Below are 15,664 nucleotides of genomic sequence, written 5' to 3'. Positions count from 1 at the left end.
ACAGCAACAAGTTCAACATCTATCAGTTTATGTCCTTTATGGGGGGGTCATCAAGAGATTAGAATCAAAACTATCTTCACTTGAGCTACTGTCTGATTCATCATCTGTGTCTGACTGTTCTGAGCAGTTTTTGGAATCAAATTCATCATCAGAACCGATAATTTCATTCAACAGAGGCCTTGATTAAAGGGATTTTTAATTCCCACCAACCTACTTTGACCACTTATTGCAAGAAAACTATGTATGCTAGAGACAAAATGTAAACTGCACATGAAAATAGAGATATTGTTCTAGCTTTTGGCAACATCATAATTTAGTATATCTGAAAAACGATTTTTTTCCAAATTCTGGGTGACCCTTACACCTTAAGCACTGCGACAGATACAAGAAAACTGGGGAGCAGATAGGGTAGAGGAGAGAGAGAGAGAGAGAGAGACACACACACAGAGAGAGACACAGAGAGAGAGACATAGAGAGACAGACAGAGAGAGAGAGACAGAGAGAATACGGATAGTTTATTGGCATTGTTTAAATGTCTTTTTGGAAAGAGAAGGAAAAAGAAAAAGACAGAGGAGAAACAACAGCAAGACTAATAAACAATATTTATCATCTTCTGCCAATCATTCTGCATCTTAATTTGCTTCACCCTGAATACCGTGATCAGTGATGCAACATCACAGGCTTAATTATATGTTTTTAGTGTCAGGGTAGTTACGCTCGATACCGTGTCACTGATGCAAACAGACAACCCAAACGGAAGGCTGTATACTGCATGCATAATGTTTGCTGGGATGTGCCCGTCCCAATTCTCTCGCATTAGCAAACATCATTGGAGATTCTTTCCGAACTGATCACAGGCGGAAGGTATCGTCCACTGGACTACTACTATCACAGAAAGACTACAAGGTACGTCACTCACCTTCGAGTCTTCTGTGTTCTTGGAGTCGCTTCCTGGGGAAAAATATTGTTCAAGACGGTTTGCCTCTTCCTACAGTCTGTGTAAGGTCAAATAAATACAGTTAAATGATTGTTTGAACTGTATGTACCTTTAATTTTCAGCTTCCGTCCCTTGCAGGTTGTTTTTAACCATCATTTGGACGAATCTTCGTTTGCGAGCCGCTAACTTCCACTCGGCGTCAAACTCATGCATCCGCACCGAATATGCATACCAGCGCTCATTGGTCTAAAACATATGTAAATATTGTGCAGCAACCACGGGAAAATAATCTTCGAATATCCTGTTATTAACCAATGAGCGCTGGTATGCATATTCGGTGCGGATGCATGAGTTTGACGCCGAGTGGAAGTTAGCGGCTCGCAAACGAAGATTCGTCCAAATGATGGTTAAAAACACCTGCAAGGCCAAGGGACGGAAGCTGAATATTAAAGGTACATACAGTTCAAACAATCATTTAACTGTATTTATTTGACCTTACACAGACTGTAGGAAGAGGCAAACCGTCTTGAACAATATTTTTCCCCAGGAAGCGACTCAAGCACACAGAAGACTCGAAGGTGAGTTTGTTTGTTTGTTTGTTTGCTTAACGAGTTAACGCCCAGCCGACCACGAAGAGCCATATCAGGGCGGTGCTGCTTTGAAATTTAACGTGCGCCACACACAAGACAGAAGTCGCAGCACAGGCTTCATGTCTCACCCAGTCACATTATTCTGACACCGGACCAACCAGTCCTAGCACTAACCCCATAATGCCAGACGCCAGGCGGAGCAGCCACTAGATTGCCAATTTTAATATGACCCGGCCGGGGTTCGAACCCATGACCTCCCGATCACGGGGCGGACGCCTTACCACTAGGCCAACCGTGCCGGTCGAAGGTGAGTGACGTACCTTGTAGTCTTTCTGTGATAGTAGTAGTCCAGTGGACGATACCTTCCGCCTGTGAACTGATCACCCTCGCTCCTTGCCTTGAACCGCCATTTTGTAACTTGACTAAAAACCGAAACGCTATAGGTCTGACAAACCACGCTCAACGTCCAAAATATGGAGGGAAAAAAAAGAGCCCACAATCTTTTTTGGGGGCAAAAACGCTGTTTAAGCCCCACAAATATTTGTCCTTATTTTTTATGAAGCTTAATTTGTGCCCCTTATTTTACGCTCCACAAATACAGTTTGTGGCCCACAAAAACAAAATGTGCTAGTACTCGTATGCGTACGTACGTGCAAGCGTGTGGATGTGTGTGATGGGGTAGAAGCTACAGAGAGGAAGAGAGAGAAGGGGATGGGGGTGGGGGATGGGTGGGGCAAGATAGTAGCCTAGTTGTCGTACAAACAACTCACAAACAGGGTATGTTCAAAGACAGTGTTGCCGGGAACCAGAACACTATCCGCAGGTGTCTGCAACAAGCAGTTGCATCACCACCACCCCGCTCACTCTCATGTCATGTCCGGCGACTAATCTCAACTGTCCACGTGCAAGCACTGTCCTCACCCCCCCCCCCTCCTCTCCCCTCTCACGCCCCCCCCCCCCCTCCTCTCCCCTCTCACGCCCCCCCCCTCCTCCCCAGCACCATTCTCCATGCCGACTGCCGTCATAGAGATTAGACAGATTAAACATTTCTTCTTAAAATCGTTTATTTAACGTCACTCTGTAAAAACATTGGCGACATTTGTCTTAGATTAAAAACACACACATGCGCGCACACAAACTTTCCTTTTATGTACAGTATGTCACCACCCTCCCATCCCCCGCACACTCGCGTTTTCTCATATCCCTGTATCTTATTGTTTATCGTACACAGGTGTGTGTGTGTGTGTGTGTGTGTGTGTGAACCTGCCTTGGCTGGACTTGAAATCACCTCACTGCGTCACCCTGTGTTTTCTCTGTCTGTGAAGAACGTGTCCGCTTGGTTGCTGAATTGTCCGTGTGGACTAAACTGTCCACCGTTTGTCTCGCCTGTCTACGAGACAACTGATTCCTACTCACGAAGACCAAGGGGTGGTGTGCACGAAAAAGTCACTGTCCAGGTGGGTGGGAGGGAACCAAGCGTTGAGCCGCATTGGTCGACATTTAGATTTGGTTGAGAGTTCAACATATTCGACCCACAATCACATCATTCAATGATCCACTTGTGATTGGACCCAGTGCCAGTTGGGCACTTTCTCGTGCGTACTGTCCCCGTGTTAGTGAAAGCTAAGGAGTGTTTCACATGGTCTGCGTGCACCACTCTTGTTTCAACGAATCGAGGAATGGTACGGTCTGCATGTTGCACTAAATATTTCATTTAGGAAGGACGTGTCGCGGAAGCTTAGGCGGAAAAGGGTATGCCTTCTGTAGATCAAAACAAATGTTTGGCTGTGATGCTGTTAATTTGTGTTGCTTGTTCCCAATAAACATGCCAGAACTGGGCCATTGATGGCTTTTTGATGACAATGCCAGTTGCCAGAACTACTGCGATCATAGGCCCATTGATGGCCCAATGCTGGCTTATTACCCGTATGCACATTGGCAAATTGATGGGCCATCACTGGCAAGCCAGCATTTTGCCAGCAAAACCCCATCATTTATTTGCTGGCTTTTTGATGGCTTGCCAGCATTTTGCAAGCAATTTGCCAGAATTTTGCAAGCAAAAACCCATCATTTATTTGCTGGCTTTTTGATGGCTTGCCAGCATTTTGCCAGAATTTTGCCAACAAAAACCCATCATTTATTTGATGGCTTATTGATGGCTTGCCATGAAAAACCCAGCATTTTGCCAGCATTTATCCAGCATTTTGCCAGCATTTATCCAGCATTATGCCGCATTTGTTTATATATTTTTCGTTATTGGCCCTTTACTTGCTGAAATTACCGGGCCAGTTGTGGCCCGGCAAAATGCCATATTTCTGCCATTACCATTGCCAGCAAAATGCCAATAAGTTACAGTAAATATACCAATACCACTGATTCTGGTAGAATGACGGCTCTATTCATGTACTCTACCTGCACAGTCTTGTCAGCCCATAGATGGTTGTTGAAAGTCTATAAATATGCTTTTTTTTGTCATTTTTACTGTGAATGTAATAACAATGACAAAATACAGCACATCTATGGACTTTTCAACCCATGCTGGCGGCAAGACGTGCGCAAATAAAGCAAAGGTCAAAGCCGTCAAGCTGTACATTAGCAATACATATGCATACTTGTCAAATTTATCAGTGCTGATTACATTTGTCGCGTAACTTATCTGGCAAGTAAAGGCAGTGGTTTTGACAGAATATCGTCATCAAACGCAGTTATAGCGGGCACAACAACCGTCTTAATTAGTTATCAACTGAAAACAACTGATCCCCTTCTCGTTTTATTCCTAGATCTGTTTGTGCCAAAAGGCAGACGAACCGTACCCCCCACCCCCGCAAAAAAATCTGCTTTTTGCGCACCGCTTGGATTTACTGATTATATTTAATCAAGTGATGCAACAGCTTAACAAGCATGGTAAGGTACACATGAGACACTCTCTTCCTTTTCTTGAAATTGAACAGTCTTGATGTTCAAAAGCAGATTGCGAGAGACAGCATCTTTGAGATAAGATCATTGCTTTCTGCAGCATCAAGGGGGACAACACAAACAGACTTTTGTATTTAAGTTTATTCTTCAGCAACCGTGGATAGTGAGAAACTGGATCTTTAACTTCTGGGCTGAGGTGCACGAAGCGAAAGTGGGTGCCACCCAAGTGGATGAGAGACAGCCGCGGGGTCTGATTGGTTGGCATTGGGGTGTGCACGTTAAAGATCCCACGATTGACAAAAGGGTCTTTCCTGGCAAAATTGTATAGGCATAGATAAAAATGTCCATCAAAATACCCGTGTGACTTGGAATAATAGGCCGTGAAAAGTAGGATATGCGCCGAAATGGCTGCGATCTGCTGGCCGATGTGAATGCGTGACGTATTGTGTAAAAAAAATGCCATCTCACACGGCATAAATAAATCCCTGCGCCTTGAATATGTGCGTGGTATAAATTGCATAAATTTTTTTTAACAAAATCCCTGCGCTTAGAACTGTACCCACGGAATACGCGCGATATAAGCCTCATATTGATTGATTGATTGAGGTGTGTGGTGATTTCAACCAATCAGACCCCGCGACTGGCTCCAACCCACTTGGGTGGTACCCACTTTCGCTTCGTGCACTGCAGCCCTGGTCTCTACTTTCATCGGCTTCAAGGTGGGATTAGGAGACAATGCAAACAGCCTGAAGTCTAATGCCCGAGAACATATTGATCGGTGAGGAGCCTTGGCTGTGTTTACGCTTTATACGGGCAGACTTGGCTTTTTCCTCTCCCTTTTTTTCAGCCACATTAAACCAGTACTTAGAATTAAATAAGAGATCTCACCGTCATAGTGAAAGAGGCTGTCTTCTGGAAAATATATTGTGTGTGTGTGGCATGTGTCCATATTACTGTTAGCGAGGAAGAAAATCGCACCTGATGATGTACACGTGCTCTAGGATGTATTTTTCCTTTCGCACTGAACAGCTTTGAAGAGTGTGCATAGTGTGCCATATGGCACCACTACAATGGCGATCGAAATGATCGTATTGTGTGAGACTGTTTGCATGCAAAGTTAGCCGGCTCAGTGGTCACGAAAGGTGAAAGAGAGACAGGGAATCGGTTTTTCTGGTGAGATTTTGGGTACACATCCACTACAAGAGGAGAATTGTGAGTTGTTCAACATGATGATTCTCTCTTTTTGCTTTCACAAGAGCAACCACAAACACACACATACACACACACACACACACATACACACACACACACACACATTTACATACAGACAGACACGCGCACAAACACATACACACCAACACACACACATCACACTCTCTCTCTATCTCATTCCTCTCTCTCTCTCTCTCTCTCTCTCTCTGATTTTTTTATTCTTCATATTTGTTCTTTGTTTTATGTGTGTATTATAGTAGGGACTAGCTGTAAGAAAGGACCATATGGACCTAATGCTATCATCCCTCGGTAATAAAGTTTTCGAGTTCGAATTCGAGTTCTGTCTGTCGATCTCTCTGTCTCTGTCTCTAGCTGTCTCTATCTCTGTCTCTGTCTTTCCCTCTCTCTCTCTCTCTCTCTCTCTCTCTCTCTCTCTCTCTCTCCCTCTCTCTCCCTCCCTCTCTCTCTTTCCCTCTCTCTCTCTCTCTATCTCTCTCTCTGTCTCTCTCTCTGTGTCTCTCTGTGTCTCTCTCTCTCTCTGTCTGTCTATCTCTCTCTCCCTTCCTCTCTCTCCCTCTCGCTCTCTCTCTCTTTCTCTCTCCCTCTCTCTCTCTCTCCCTCCCTCTCTCTCTCTCTCTCAGCCTTCCCCCCTCACATTGCACACGGACCCCACCACACAGACATAAATCTGTACCCACACGCCGGGCCACACAACTCCCAGTAACATCAACACCTGTGTTACCGACCGGTGAATATAATCTGTGACATATGGCTGTGTTTCCATCCGACCACTGTCCCATCTGTCTTTCTCTCCCGATTTTTGATTATGATTTAATCTCTTTGCTGTCGCTGCTGTCTGTGGGGCGTTTCGTAAGTAATTCTTATTTAATTGCTATTGTTTTTGCCCGCCTACATCCGCATGAGTCGACTTTTTCGTGAGCTACTGGCATATTTTTGTTTGTTTGTTTGTTGTTGTTTTCAGCAAGCTGTTGTAAGATTTGTTTTGTTGTTTTTGATTTTTGTATAGGGCCTACGTACTGTCCTTGGGGAATTTCCTCAATGAAATGCCGGCTGCTATCCCCTGGCGCTACCAAGTGGGTTTTTACACCCCCGGTATAGGGGTGTGTATAGGCTTCGGTCGATGTGTTTGTTTGTTTGTTTGTGTGTTTGTGTGTTTGTGTTCGCATATAGATCTCAAGAATGAACGGACCGATCGTCACCAAACTTGGTGAACAGGTTCTATACATTCCTGAGACGGTCCTTACAAAAATTGGGACCAGTCAAACACACGGTTAGGGAGTTATTGGTGGATTAAGATTCTACAAGGACTTATAGAGAAACATTTTCATGGTCAAAGGGAAATAAGCTTCTCAGTTGGTGGCAGTGAGAATGGGTGCAGTGAGAATGGTTATTTCCCTTTGACCAACGGGGGTGTTTTTCCTACCTCGAAGGAATTTCTTGTTTCTTTCGTGCTTGAGTGTATTCATGTTTTACGCCGCCTTTATATGACGGTGTATAGGAATCGCTCTGTCTGTCTGTCTGTCTGTTAGTCTGTTTCTTTAAATGTGTATCTCTGGTTTTCCAAGCCGTCTAATTTTGGCTGTGAGTCTGGGAGCTTTATCGTGCGCATGCGTGCACAAGGGTGTGGTTCAGCGTAGCCTGTAAGATCTTTGACTGAACTACGGACCCGCCCTCCGACTTTATATTAGTTTTGTTGTGGCGGCCGATGGAATTTTCCAGATCACATTTAGCCGGAAAGAAGACACAAAATGAGCAAGCACAGCGAGCGAGCGAGAAAGAGAGAGAGAGAGAGAGAGAGAGAGATCAAATCAAATCAAATCAAATCAAATTTTATTTTACGAGGGTTGTGGCATAAGCAATATAAACGAGCTTCTTTTCAACCAGCCCTCGCCCAGAGAGGGACTATTCTAATCTTGAATACATATATATATATATATATATATATATATATATACATACGTAAAACAATTACAAAAGATAAGCAAGGCAGAAAAACTATTCACATGACTATATACACGTTGTAGGCTATACATACATTCTTGCGTTATGAAACACTGATGCTTTATGGACAGATATGATCAATATGAAAATAATCTTATGAAAATAAGAGAGAGAGAGAGAGAGAGAGAGAGAGAGAGAGAGAGAGAGAGAGAGAGAGAGAGAGAGAGTGGGCCTATAGTTGATATGCAATGTTGCCCAACACGATATCAGAAGACACCGAATGGCCTTCAATCATGCAATCATCGAAAAATAAAGCATTACGTACACACAGTATAAGCAAGAAAATAAAAACAACCGAAATAGAATGAAAATGTCGGAAATAATTTTGCCCGTTTGTAAAGCTGCAAATGTATTGCCGCTTGATCGGTTCTTTTGCAGTGTGGCCATAGTAACGCGTATTATCCGCCCGCTTTCACATCTCCCTTGACTACCTCTCATTGATTACTACACAGCCAGCGAGGAAATGAACTTCTTGCGAGCACAGAGACGCTGGAGACGTCGCTAAACCCCCACAAATATCCCCCCTCCCGGCCCCGCATATCCCCATCGTCTAACCCCCCCCCCCCCCCCTCACTTCCCGCCCCCACAAAGGACAAATTCCTTCAAGTGCGCAGTTTATTACTGCGATTGTTTCCTCCCCGCGCAGAGAGACAGGCTAAGGTTGTAATTTCGGCTCCCATCTTCTCAACAAAAGACTGAATTCCCGAGGTGCTGGTGCAATTTGTTCTGATTTTTTTCCCAGGTCTTGAATGCTGTGTAACATTTTGTGATCCTCACGAGAACGCTTACTTTGACTGGCGAGGACTTTCAAGCATTTTGTGACGCTTGCCATTTGCTGTTACGACAAGAGAAGGTTGGAGTGTACTGTGCGCTGACTCCTGCTGTTTAATGGCTCTCATCTTACAGTGAAGTTTCAAAGCGCTCCAAAATCTGTGTTGGGTTTGACTGCCTGCTGTGCAGAAAAAAACCTTTAATTCAGAACAGCAACTCGTAAAAAGTGAACTGTTTTCGCTTTATTGTGTACGTGTAGATAAAACAAAGGGCAAAAAAAAGTGTGTTCCTCGTTCGACGTTGAGATAAAAAGAAAGGACACGACAGAAAGAAAGACAGCAAGAAAATACAAAGAAAAACAATTGGATGGACAAAATGAGTGTTCAGATGGTCTTCGTCTTCCTGGCTGTAGCGGTGAGTTTCACAGAAGTCACTGCCATTGGCAACAGTGTCAACTACACGTGGCCATGTATGTGTCTGGAGAAAGTGGCAGAGGACCTCTACAACCCTGTGGAATACATCACCTTCAAGCGGGATAACTCTGTGCTCGTGTTGATCGCGGAGCAGAAGGGCACAGCGCGCGCATGGTTGAAGGATATGGAGAGAGACACGCTGTTTATGAACATCACTGATCGTGTTCACACTTCAGAAGCCCAGGGAGAGGAGAGGGGTAAGTAGGCATACTTTTTCCTTCATAAAATTGTTGTTTTGTTTTTGTTCTTTTTAATAATCTGGAGCTTTCTTAGCCTGATCTCGAATTTCTCTGCGCCGTCAGTCATATATCCTTTAGTCCGCAGGGTTCGAGAAATTTTGTGAAGGTTTGATAAAACGCTGGGTTTTTTTTTTTTGGGGGGGGGGGGGGGGGTGGTGGACAGTTTGGGAAATTTGAGGAAGGTTTGTGAAAAGTTGAACAGTTGAAAACAGTAAAGAAAAAAGCGTAAGCCAATAAAGGGACCCTGTTTCCAAACTGCCACCATCCCCCCCCCCCTTCCAACATGCAGATGACAATTTAAGCTTACATCATATGCCCCTGTAATTAAAAACAAGTCGCGTAAGGCGAAAATACAACATTTAGTCAAGTAGCTGTCGAACTCACAGAATGAAACTGAACGCAATGCAATTTTTCAGCAAGACCGTATACTCGTACGTAGCATCGTCAGTCCACCGCTCATGCTCATGGCAAAGGCAGTGAAATTGACAAGAAGAGCGGTTTAGTAGTTGCGCTGAGAAGGATAGCACGCTTTTCTGTACCTCTCTTCGTTTTAACTTTCTGAGCGTGTTTTTAATCCAAACATATCATATCTATATGTTTTTGGAATCAGGAACCGACAAGGAATAAGATGAAAGTGTTTTTGAATTGATTTCGACAATTTAATTTTGAAAATAATTTTTATATTTTTAATTTTCAGAGCTTGTTTTTATATGTTTTTGGAATCAGAAAATGATGGAGAATAAGATGAACGTAAAATTGGATCGTTTTATATAAAAAAAATTTTTTTTACAATTTTCAGATTTTTAATGACCAAAGTCATAAATTAATTTTTAAGCCACTAAGCTGAAATGTAATACCGAAGTCCGGGCTTCGTCGAAGATTACTTGACCAAAATTTCAACCAATTTGGTTGAAAAATGAGAGCGTGACAGTGCCGCCTCAACTTTCACGAAAAGCCGGATATGACGTCATCAAAGACATTAATCAAAAAAATGAAAAAAAACGTATGGGGATTTCATACCCAGGAACTCTCATGTCAAATTTCATAAAGATCGGTCCAGTAGTTTTCTCTGAATCGCTCTACACACACACAGAGACAGACAGACACACACACACACACACACATACACCACGACCCTCGTCTCGATTCCCCCCTCTACGTTAAAACATTTAGTCAAAACTTGACTAAATGTAAAAACACACAACTGCCTCATTTTGGAAGCCCCTTCTGCACACACACAACTGGAACTGGGCCAGTCCTGACAGTACCCAAACCACAGGCCATTCCAAGCATTTCATCTCTCTTAAATGCAGGTGGACAATCAACTCCCCTCTACCCTTCTACCTTTGTCATTCAGGTTTGCTGAGTGTGGTACTCCACCCCCTCTACAACGAGAGCAGCTCGGGACGAGTGTTTGTCTACTACGTGGCGTCCGAGTCAGGCCACTCACACTTTGCTTACGTCAGCGAGTTCCACGCCACTGACGACGTAGTAGACCCTTCGACGGAACAACGATTGCTGCGTGTCAAACAACCCTCGGACACGGCAAACGGTGGACAGGTTAGTTAAAAAAAAATAATTAAAAAATTTGATTTTTTTTTTGAAACTGAAAGCGAGGGAAGGAAAGAGGCAGAATAGGACGAAGATAAGAAAGAGGATAAAACAAGACGCGTAAGGCGAAAATACAATATTTAGTCAAGTAGCTGTCGAACTCACAGAATGAAACTGAACGCAATGCAACGCAGCAAGACCGTATACTCGTAGCATCGTCAGTCCACCGCGCACGGCAAAGGCAGTGAAATTTACAGGAAGAGCGGGGTAGTACTTGCGCTGTGAAGGATAGCACGCTTTTCTGTACCTCTCTTTGTTTTGACTTTCTGAGCGTGTTTTTAATCCAAACATATCATATCTATATGTTTTTGGAATCAGGAACCGACAAGGAATAAGATGAAAGTGTTTTTAAATTGATTTCAAAATTTTAATTTTGATAATAATTTTTATATATTTAATTTTCAGAGCTTTTTTTAATCCGAATATAACATATTTATATGTTTTTGGAATCAGCAAATGATGGAGAATAAGATGAACGTAAATTTGGATCGTTTTAGAAAAAAATAATTTTTTTTACAATTTTCAGATTTTTAATGACCAAAGTCATTAATTAATTTTTAAGCCACCAAGCTGAAATGCAATACCGAAGTCCGGGCTTTGTCGAAGACTACTTGACCAATATTTCAACCAATTTGGTTGAAAAATGAGAGCGTGACAGTGCCGCCTCAACTTTCACGAAAAGCCGGATATGACGTCATCAAAGACATTTATCAAAAAAAGGAAAACAGCGTTCGGGGATATCATTCCCAGGAACTCTCATGTCAAATTTCATAAAGATCGGTCCAGTAGTTTGGTCTGAATCGCTCTACACGCACGCACACACGCACGCACACACGCACACACACACATACACCACGACCCTCGTTTCGATTGGATTGGATTGGATTGGATAAGATTTACAGTCCAGTGAGGTTACCCTCATGGAAATTCGGGCTGCTTTCTCCCCGGGGAAAGCGAGCTGCCATACATACGGCGCTACCCATATATTTTTTTTCCTGCATGCGTGTATTCATGTTTCCTGAGACTTAATTAATGCCGTGTGAGATGGAATTTTTTTTTACTTTATTCCAAGTCCCACGGGTATTTGATGTTAAAACATTTAGTCAAAACTTGACTAAATGTAAAAAGACAGAACTACGTAGCAACATAATGACAATAGCAGAAGCAGAAACAACAAGAAATTCCTACAAGGTAGGAAAAACACCCCCGTCAAAGGGAAATAACCTTCTCAGTTGGTGGCAGTGACTGAGTGAGAATGGTTATTTCCCTTTGACCATAAAGATGTCCCTGTATAAGTCCTTGTATAATTTTAATCCACCAATAACTCCCTAACCGTGTGTTTGACTGGTCCCAATTTTTGTAAGGACCGTCTCAGGAATGTATAGAACCTGTTCACCAAGTTTGGTGACGATCGGTCCGTTCATTCTTGAGATCTATATGCGAACACAAACACACAAACACCCAAACAAACACACAAACACCAAAACAAACACACAAACACCCAAACAAACACATCGAGCGAAACCTATACACACCCCTATACCGGGGGTGTAACAACAACAACAACAACAACAACAACAACAACAACAACAACAACAACAACAGTTCTCCTGGTTACTCCCCCTTATTATTTCTTAGTCTTTCTTTCTTTTCTTTCTTTTCTTTTCTTTTCTTTTCTTTCGTTCTTTCTTTGTTCTTGTCTTTCCTTCTTCATTTTCAACTTATGATTAAACATTCTGTTTACACATTCAGCACTCTCTTTTTACATTTAGTCAAGTTTTGACTTTTATGTATTAACGTAGAGGGGGGAATCGAGACGAGGGTCATAATTATGGTGTATGTGTGTCTGTGTGTGTGTGTAGAGCGATTCAGAGAAAACTACTGGACCGATCTTTATGAAATTTGACATGAGAGTTCCTGGGTATTAAATCCCCAGACGTATTTTTCATTTTTTCGATAAATGTCTTTGATGACGTCATATCCGGCTTTTCGTGAAAGTTGAGCCGGCACTGTCACGCTCTCATTTTTCAACCAAATTGATTGAAATTTTGGTCAAGTAATCTTCGACAAAGCCCGAACTTCGGTATAGCATTTCAGCTTGGTGGCTTAAAAATTAATTTATGACTTTGGTCATTACAAATCTGAAAATTGTAAAAAAAAAAATTTAATTATAAAACGATCCAAATTTACGTTCATCTTATTCTCCATCATTTGCTGATTCAAAAAACATATACATATGTTATATTTGGATTAAAAACAAGCTCTGAAAATTAAAAATATAAAAATTATTATTACATTTTTTTTCGAAATCAATTTAAAAACACTTTCATCTTATTCCTTGTCGGTTCCTGATTCCAAAAACATATAGATATGATATGTTTGGATTAAAAACACGCTCAGAAAGTTAAAATGAAGAGAGGTACAGAAAAGCGTGCTATCCTTCTCAGCGCAACTACTACCCCGCTCTTCTTGTCAATTTCACTGCCTTTGCCATGAGCGGTGGACTGACGATGCTACGAGTATACGGTCTTGCTGAAAAATTGCATTGCGTTCAGTTTCATTCTGTGAGTTCGACAGCTACTTGACTAAATGTTGTATTTTCGCCTTACGCGACTTGTTCATGCTTGTGGTCAACCTTGTGTTTGTTGATGATGTGTCCAGCTGCTGTTTGGGGATGACGGATACCTGTACATCTTCTTGGGAGCGGGTGCCGGACACGACGATGACCAGGCTGGAAACGCACAAAACCCGTGAGTGCACTTATTGCACACAATTATTTATCGTAATTATCGCATTTTTATAAGTTGTGTGTCCTATCACTTCAAAGACCGTTTAGTCGACATACGCGCACAGTGGAATCTCCCATAACGACCCCTCTTAAACACGACCCCCTCCGTTTGCCGACCGATTTTCTGGGCACAGATGCCTTTTGCACAGTAACTAACCTCCGAATGGCGACGCCCTCCTTTTTCAGACGACCAATTACAAAGGGTCAATAACGACTTGCGCCCTATTTACCAGTGACGTGTCAAAGTTCGTAATTATCCAGCACACGCACCCCTCATAAGTCACACAGACCGTTATGAGCCAGGTGTGTTAGTCAGCAGTCAGTATTGCGTGCAAATCTAGTGGCCTGCGGCTGTCCCCCAGTCTCACCTTTAGCTTTAACTGGGGGGGGGGGGGGGGGGGGGGGGGAGAGAAAGGGGGTGGGAGTTTGAACAACAACCCAATAATGAAAGAGTTGACGCCGCTCTGCTTTCAGATCCACTAGCATTCTTTTTGGCTTGTTTGGCGTGATGAACTTGTGAATGTTTCGTTTTGTTGAATATTGAACATTCCAATAACAAACCTTTCTTGTATTTTGGTTATCGTATTCGTATATTTGATGGCTTGATCTTATTATGGAGGAAGATGCTTAAATGTAGCGTACGCAGGGGCGGGTCAAGGGGTAATGAAGGGGAGTGTTTCAAATTGTGACCGAGGTCCAGGGGTCCACCCTGGCGTCGATGAGGTCGAGTAGCGAAGCCCTGGTCCCCCCCCCCCCCCACACCCCCCCCCCCCCCGACGCTGAAGATAATGTGACTTTATGAGGTGCATTGTAGGCTTCTCCTGGAAGATAACAAGGTTAATCACTAGTGTAAATCTATTCCCATTTGTGTGTGTGTGTGAGGGGGGGGGGGGGGGTCGGAACCCCTAGAACTCCCCCCCCCTAGATCTGCTCCTGGTACGTTCTCGTTCGTGTAAGCGATCATTTTTACCATTGCAGATCTGCTTTTACATGAAATACGAGCATCCTTTCAATTCAAAACACATCAAGTTCCTTCTCATGTTAGCGATCACCTGTTACCAACACAGATCTGTCCATGATCCAGGCTTATACCCGGGATAAGAACAGCACCCATCTTGAACACAGACCAACACTCTTTCAGCCTTTCTGCTTCCCGTGCAGAGTAAATATTTTCTATGCAATTAATTTCGCAAATTCTCATAAATAGATTCATTGGAGAAATTCCCACTTTGCACAGGAAGCAGCCAGGCTGTTGATTGTTGGTATGTGCCCAAGTGGAGGGACGCTCACATGTGACCCTCCACCACGGAATGAGTCGCATGTCACCTTTGCATGATTTTCATATTTTTACATTTTCCTCAAGATTTTTTTTATGCTCTATCCAGTGGTGAAACCCGTTTTAGAAAAGAGCGAAAAGCCTGTGACTACGGTGACCCTCACACTGTTACCAAACACTCCCCGGACTTATATTAAGCCTAGCGCAGAACCGCGCGAGGTGACATGCGACTCATTTCGTGGTGGAGGGTCACATATCGCCTGTAACATCATTGACAGATCGGTAATGGTGTGCGTCACGCTTACACGAGAAGGATAGGACCTTCATACTCAAAACAAGCATTCAGGACTTGCTGCCGTATTACTACAGTACGTGCCCCTTCTCCCCCCCCCCCCCCCCCCCCCCCTCTCGTGTGTTTTGTGCGAAAAGGCAAGCCGACGTGATGGACGTTGACCCGACAAATAGTCGAGGTATGCCTTTTCATCGGCCTTTGGGGAAAAATACATACACAGCAGTGCCTGTCATTGTGGTATTTGAAATTTTCTTTTCTGTTCGCCTTCATCGTGGCTTTAGGGCTAGTAGATTTAAAGAAATAAATGGGAAACTGGATCACACGGGTTCACGATGGCTCAGGGGTAAGATAAACCACTCAAAAATAAATTCTTTGAAAATTGCTCGCTCTTTACGGAGGGCACCTAAGATGTTCTCAAGCGGTGAGTGTTTAAAGCTGTGGTCTATTTATGACTTTCCGGGGCTACGAGGTTGAAAAATAGGGATAAAATCATGTACAGAATTCTGTACAGCAAACGCTACCCGAAACCCCACCTAT

The 15,664-nt window shown here is 43.2% G+C and overlaps 1 protein-coding gene across 3 annotated transcripts in view; it reads left to right on the top strand.

Moving 5' to 3' along the window:
• Positions 1-5,145: 5,145 nt before the first annotated feature.
• The window catches only part of LOC138952852 (HHIP-like protein 1), a 28,097-nt gene continuing 17,578 nt past the window's right edge, over positions 5,146-15,664 (top strand). The window contains exons 1-4 of one of the 3 annotated variants that reach the window (XM_070324585.1): positions 5,146-5,655; positions 8,420-9,118; positions 10,518-10,720; positions 13,433-13,521. In XM_070324585.1, coding sequence (XP_070180686.1) covers positions 8,815-9,118; positions 10,518-10,720; positions 13,433-13,521 — 596 coding nt within the window. In that variant the 5' untranslated portion in view covers positions 5,146-5,655; positions 8,420-8,814. Of the gene's footprint in view, positions 5,656-6,733; positions 6,750-8,302; positions 9,119-10,517; positions 10,721-13,432; positions 13,522-15,664 lie in introns of those variants that run through there. The other 2 variants (XM_070324586.1, XM_070324584.1) reach the window with 2 other exon arrangements.

The sequence above is a fragment of the Littorina saxatilis genome, linkage group LG17 (genome assembly GCF_037325665.1).
Source record: "Littorina saxatilis isolate snail1 linkage group LG17, US_GU_Lsax_2.0, whole genome shotgun sequence".
NCBI lineage: Eukaryota > Metazoa > Mollusca > Gastropoda > Littorinimorpha > Littorinidae > Littorina > Littorina saxatilis.
Note: the sequence above shows the minus strand (reverse complement) of the source record. Positions and strands in the feature narration are given on the sequence as shown.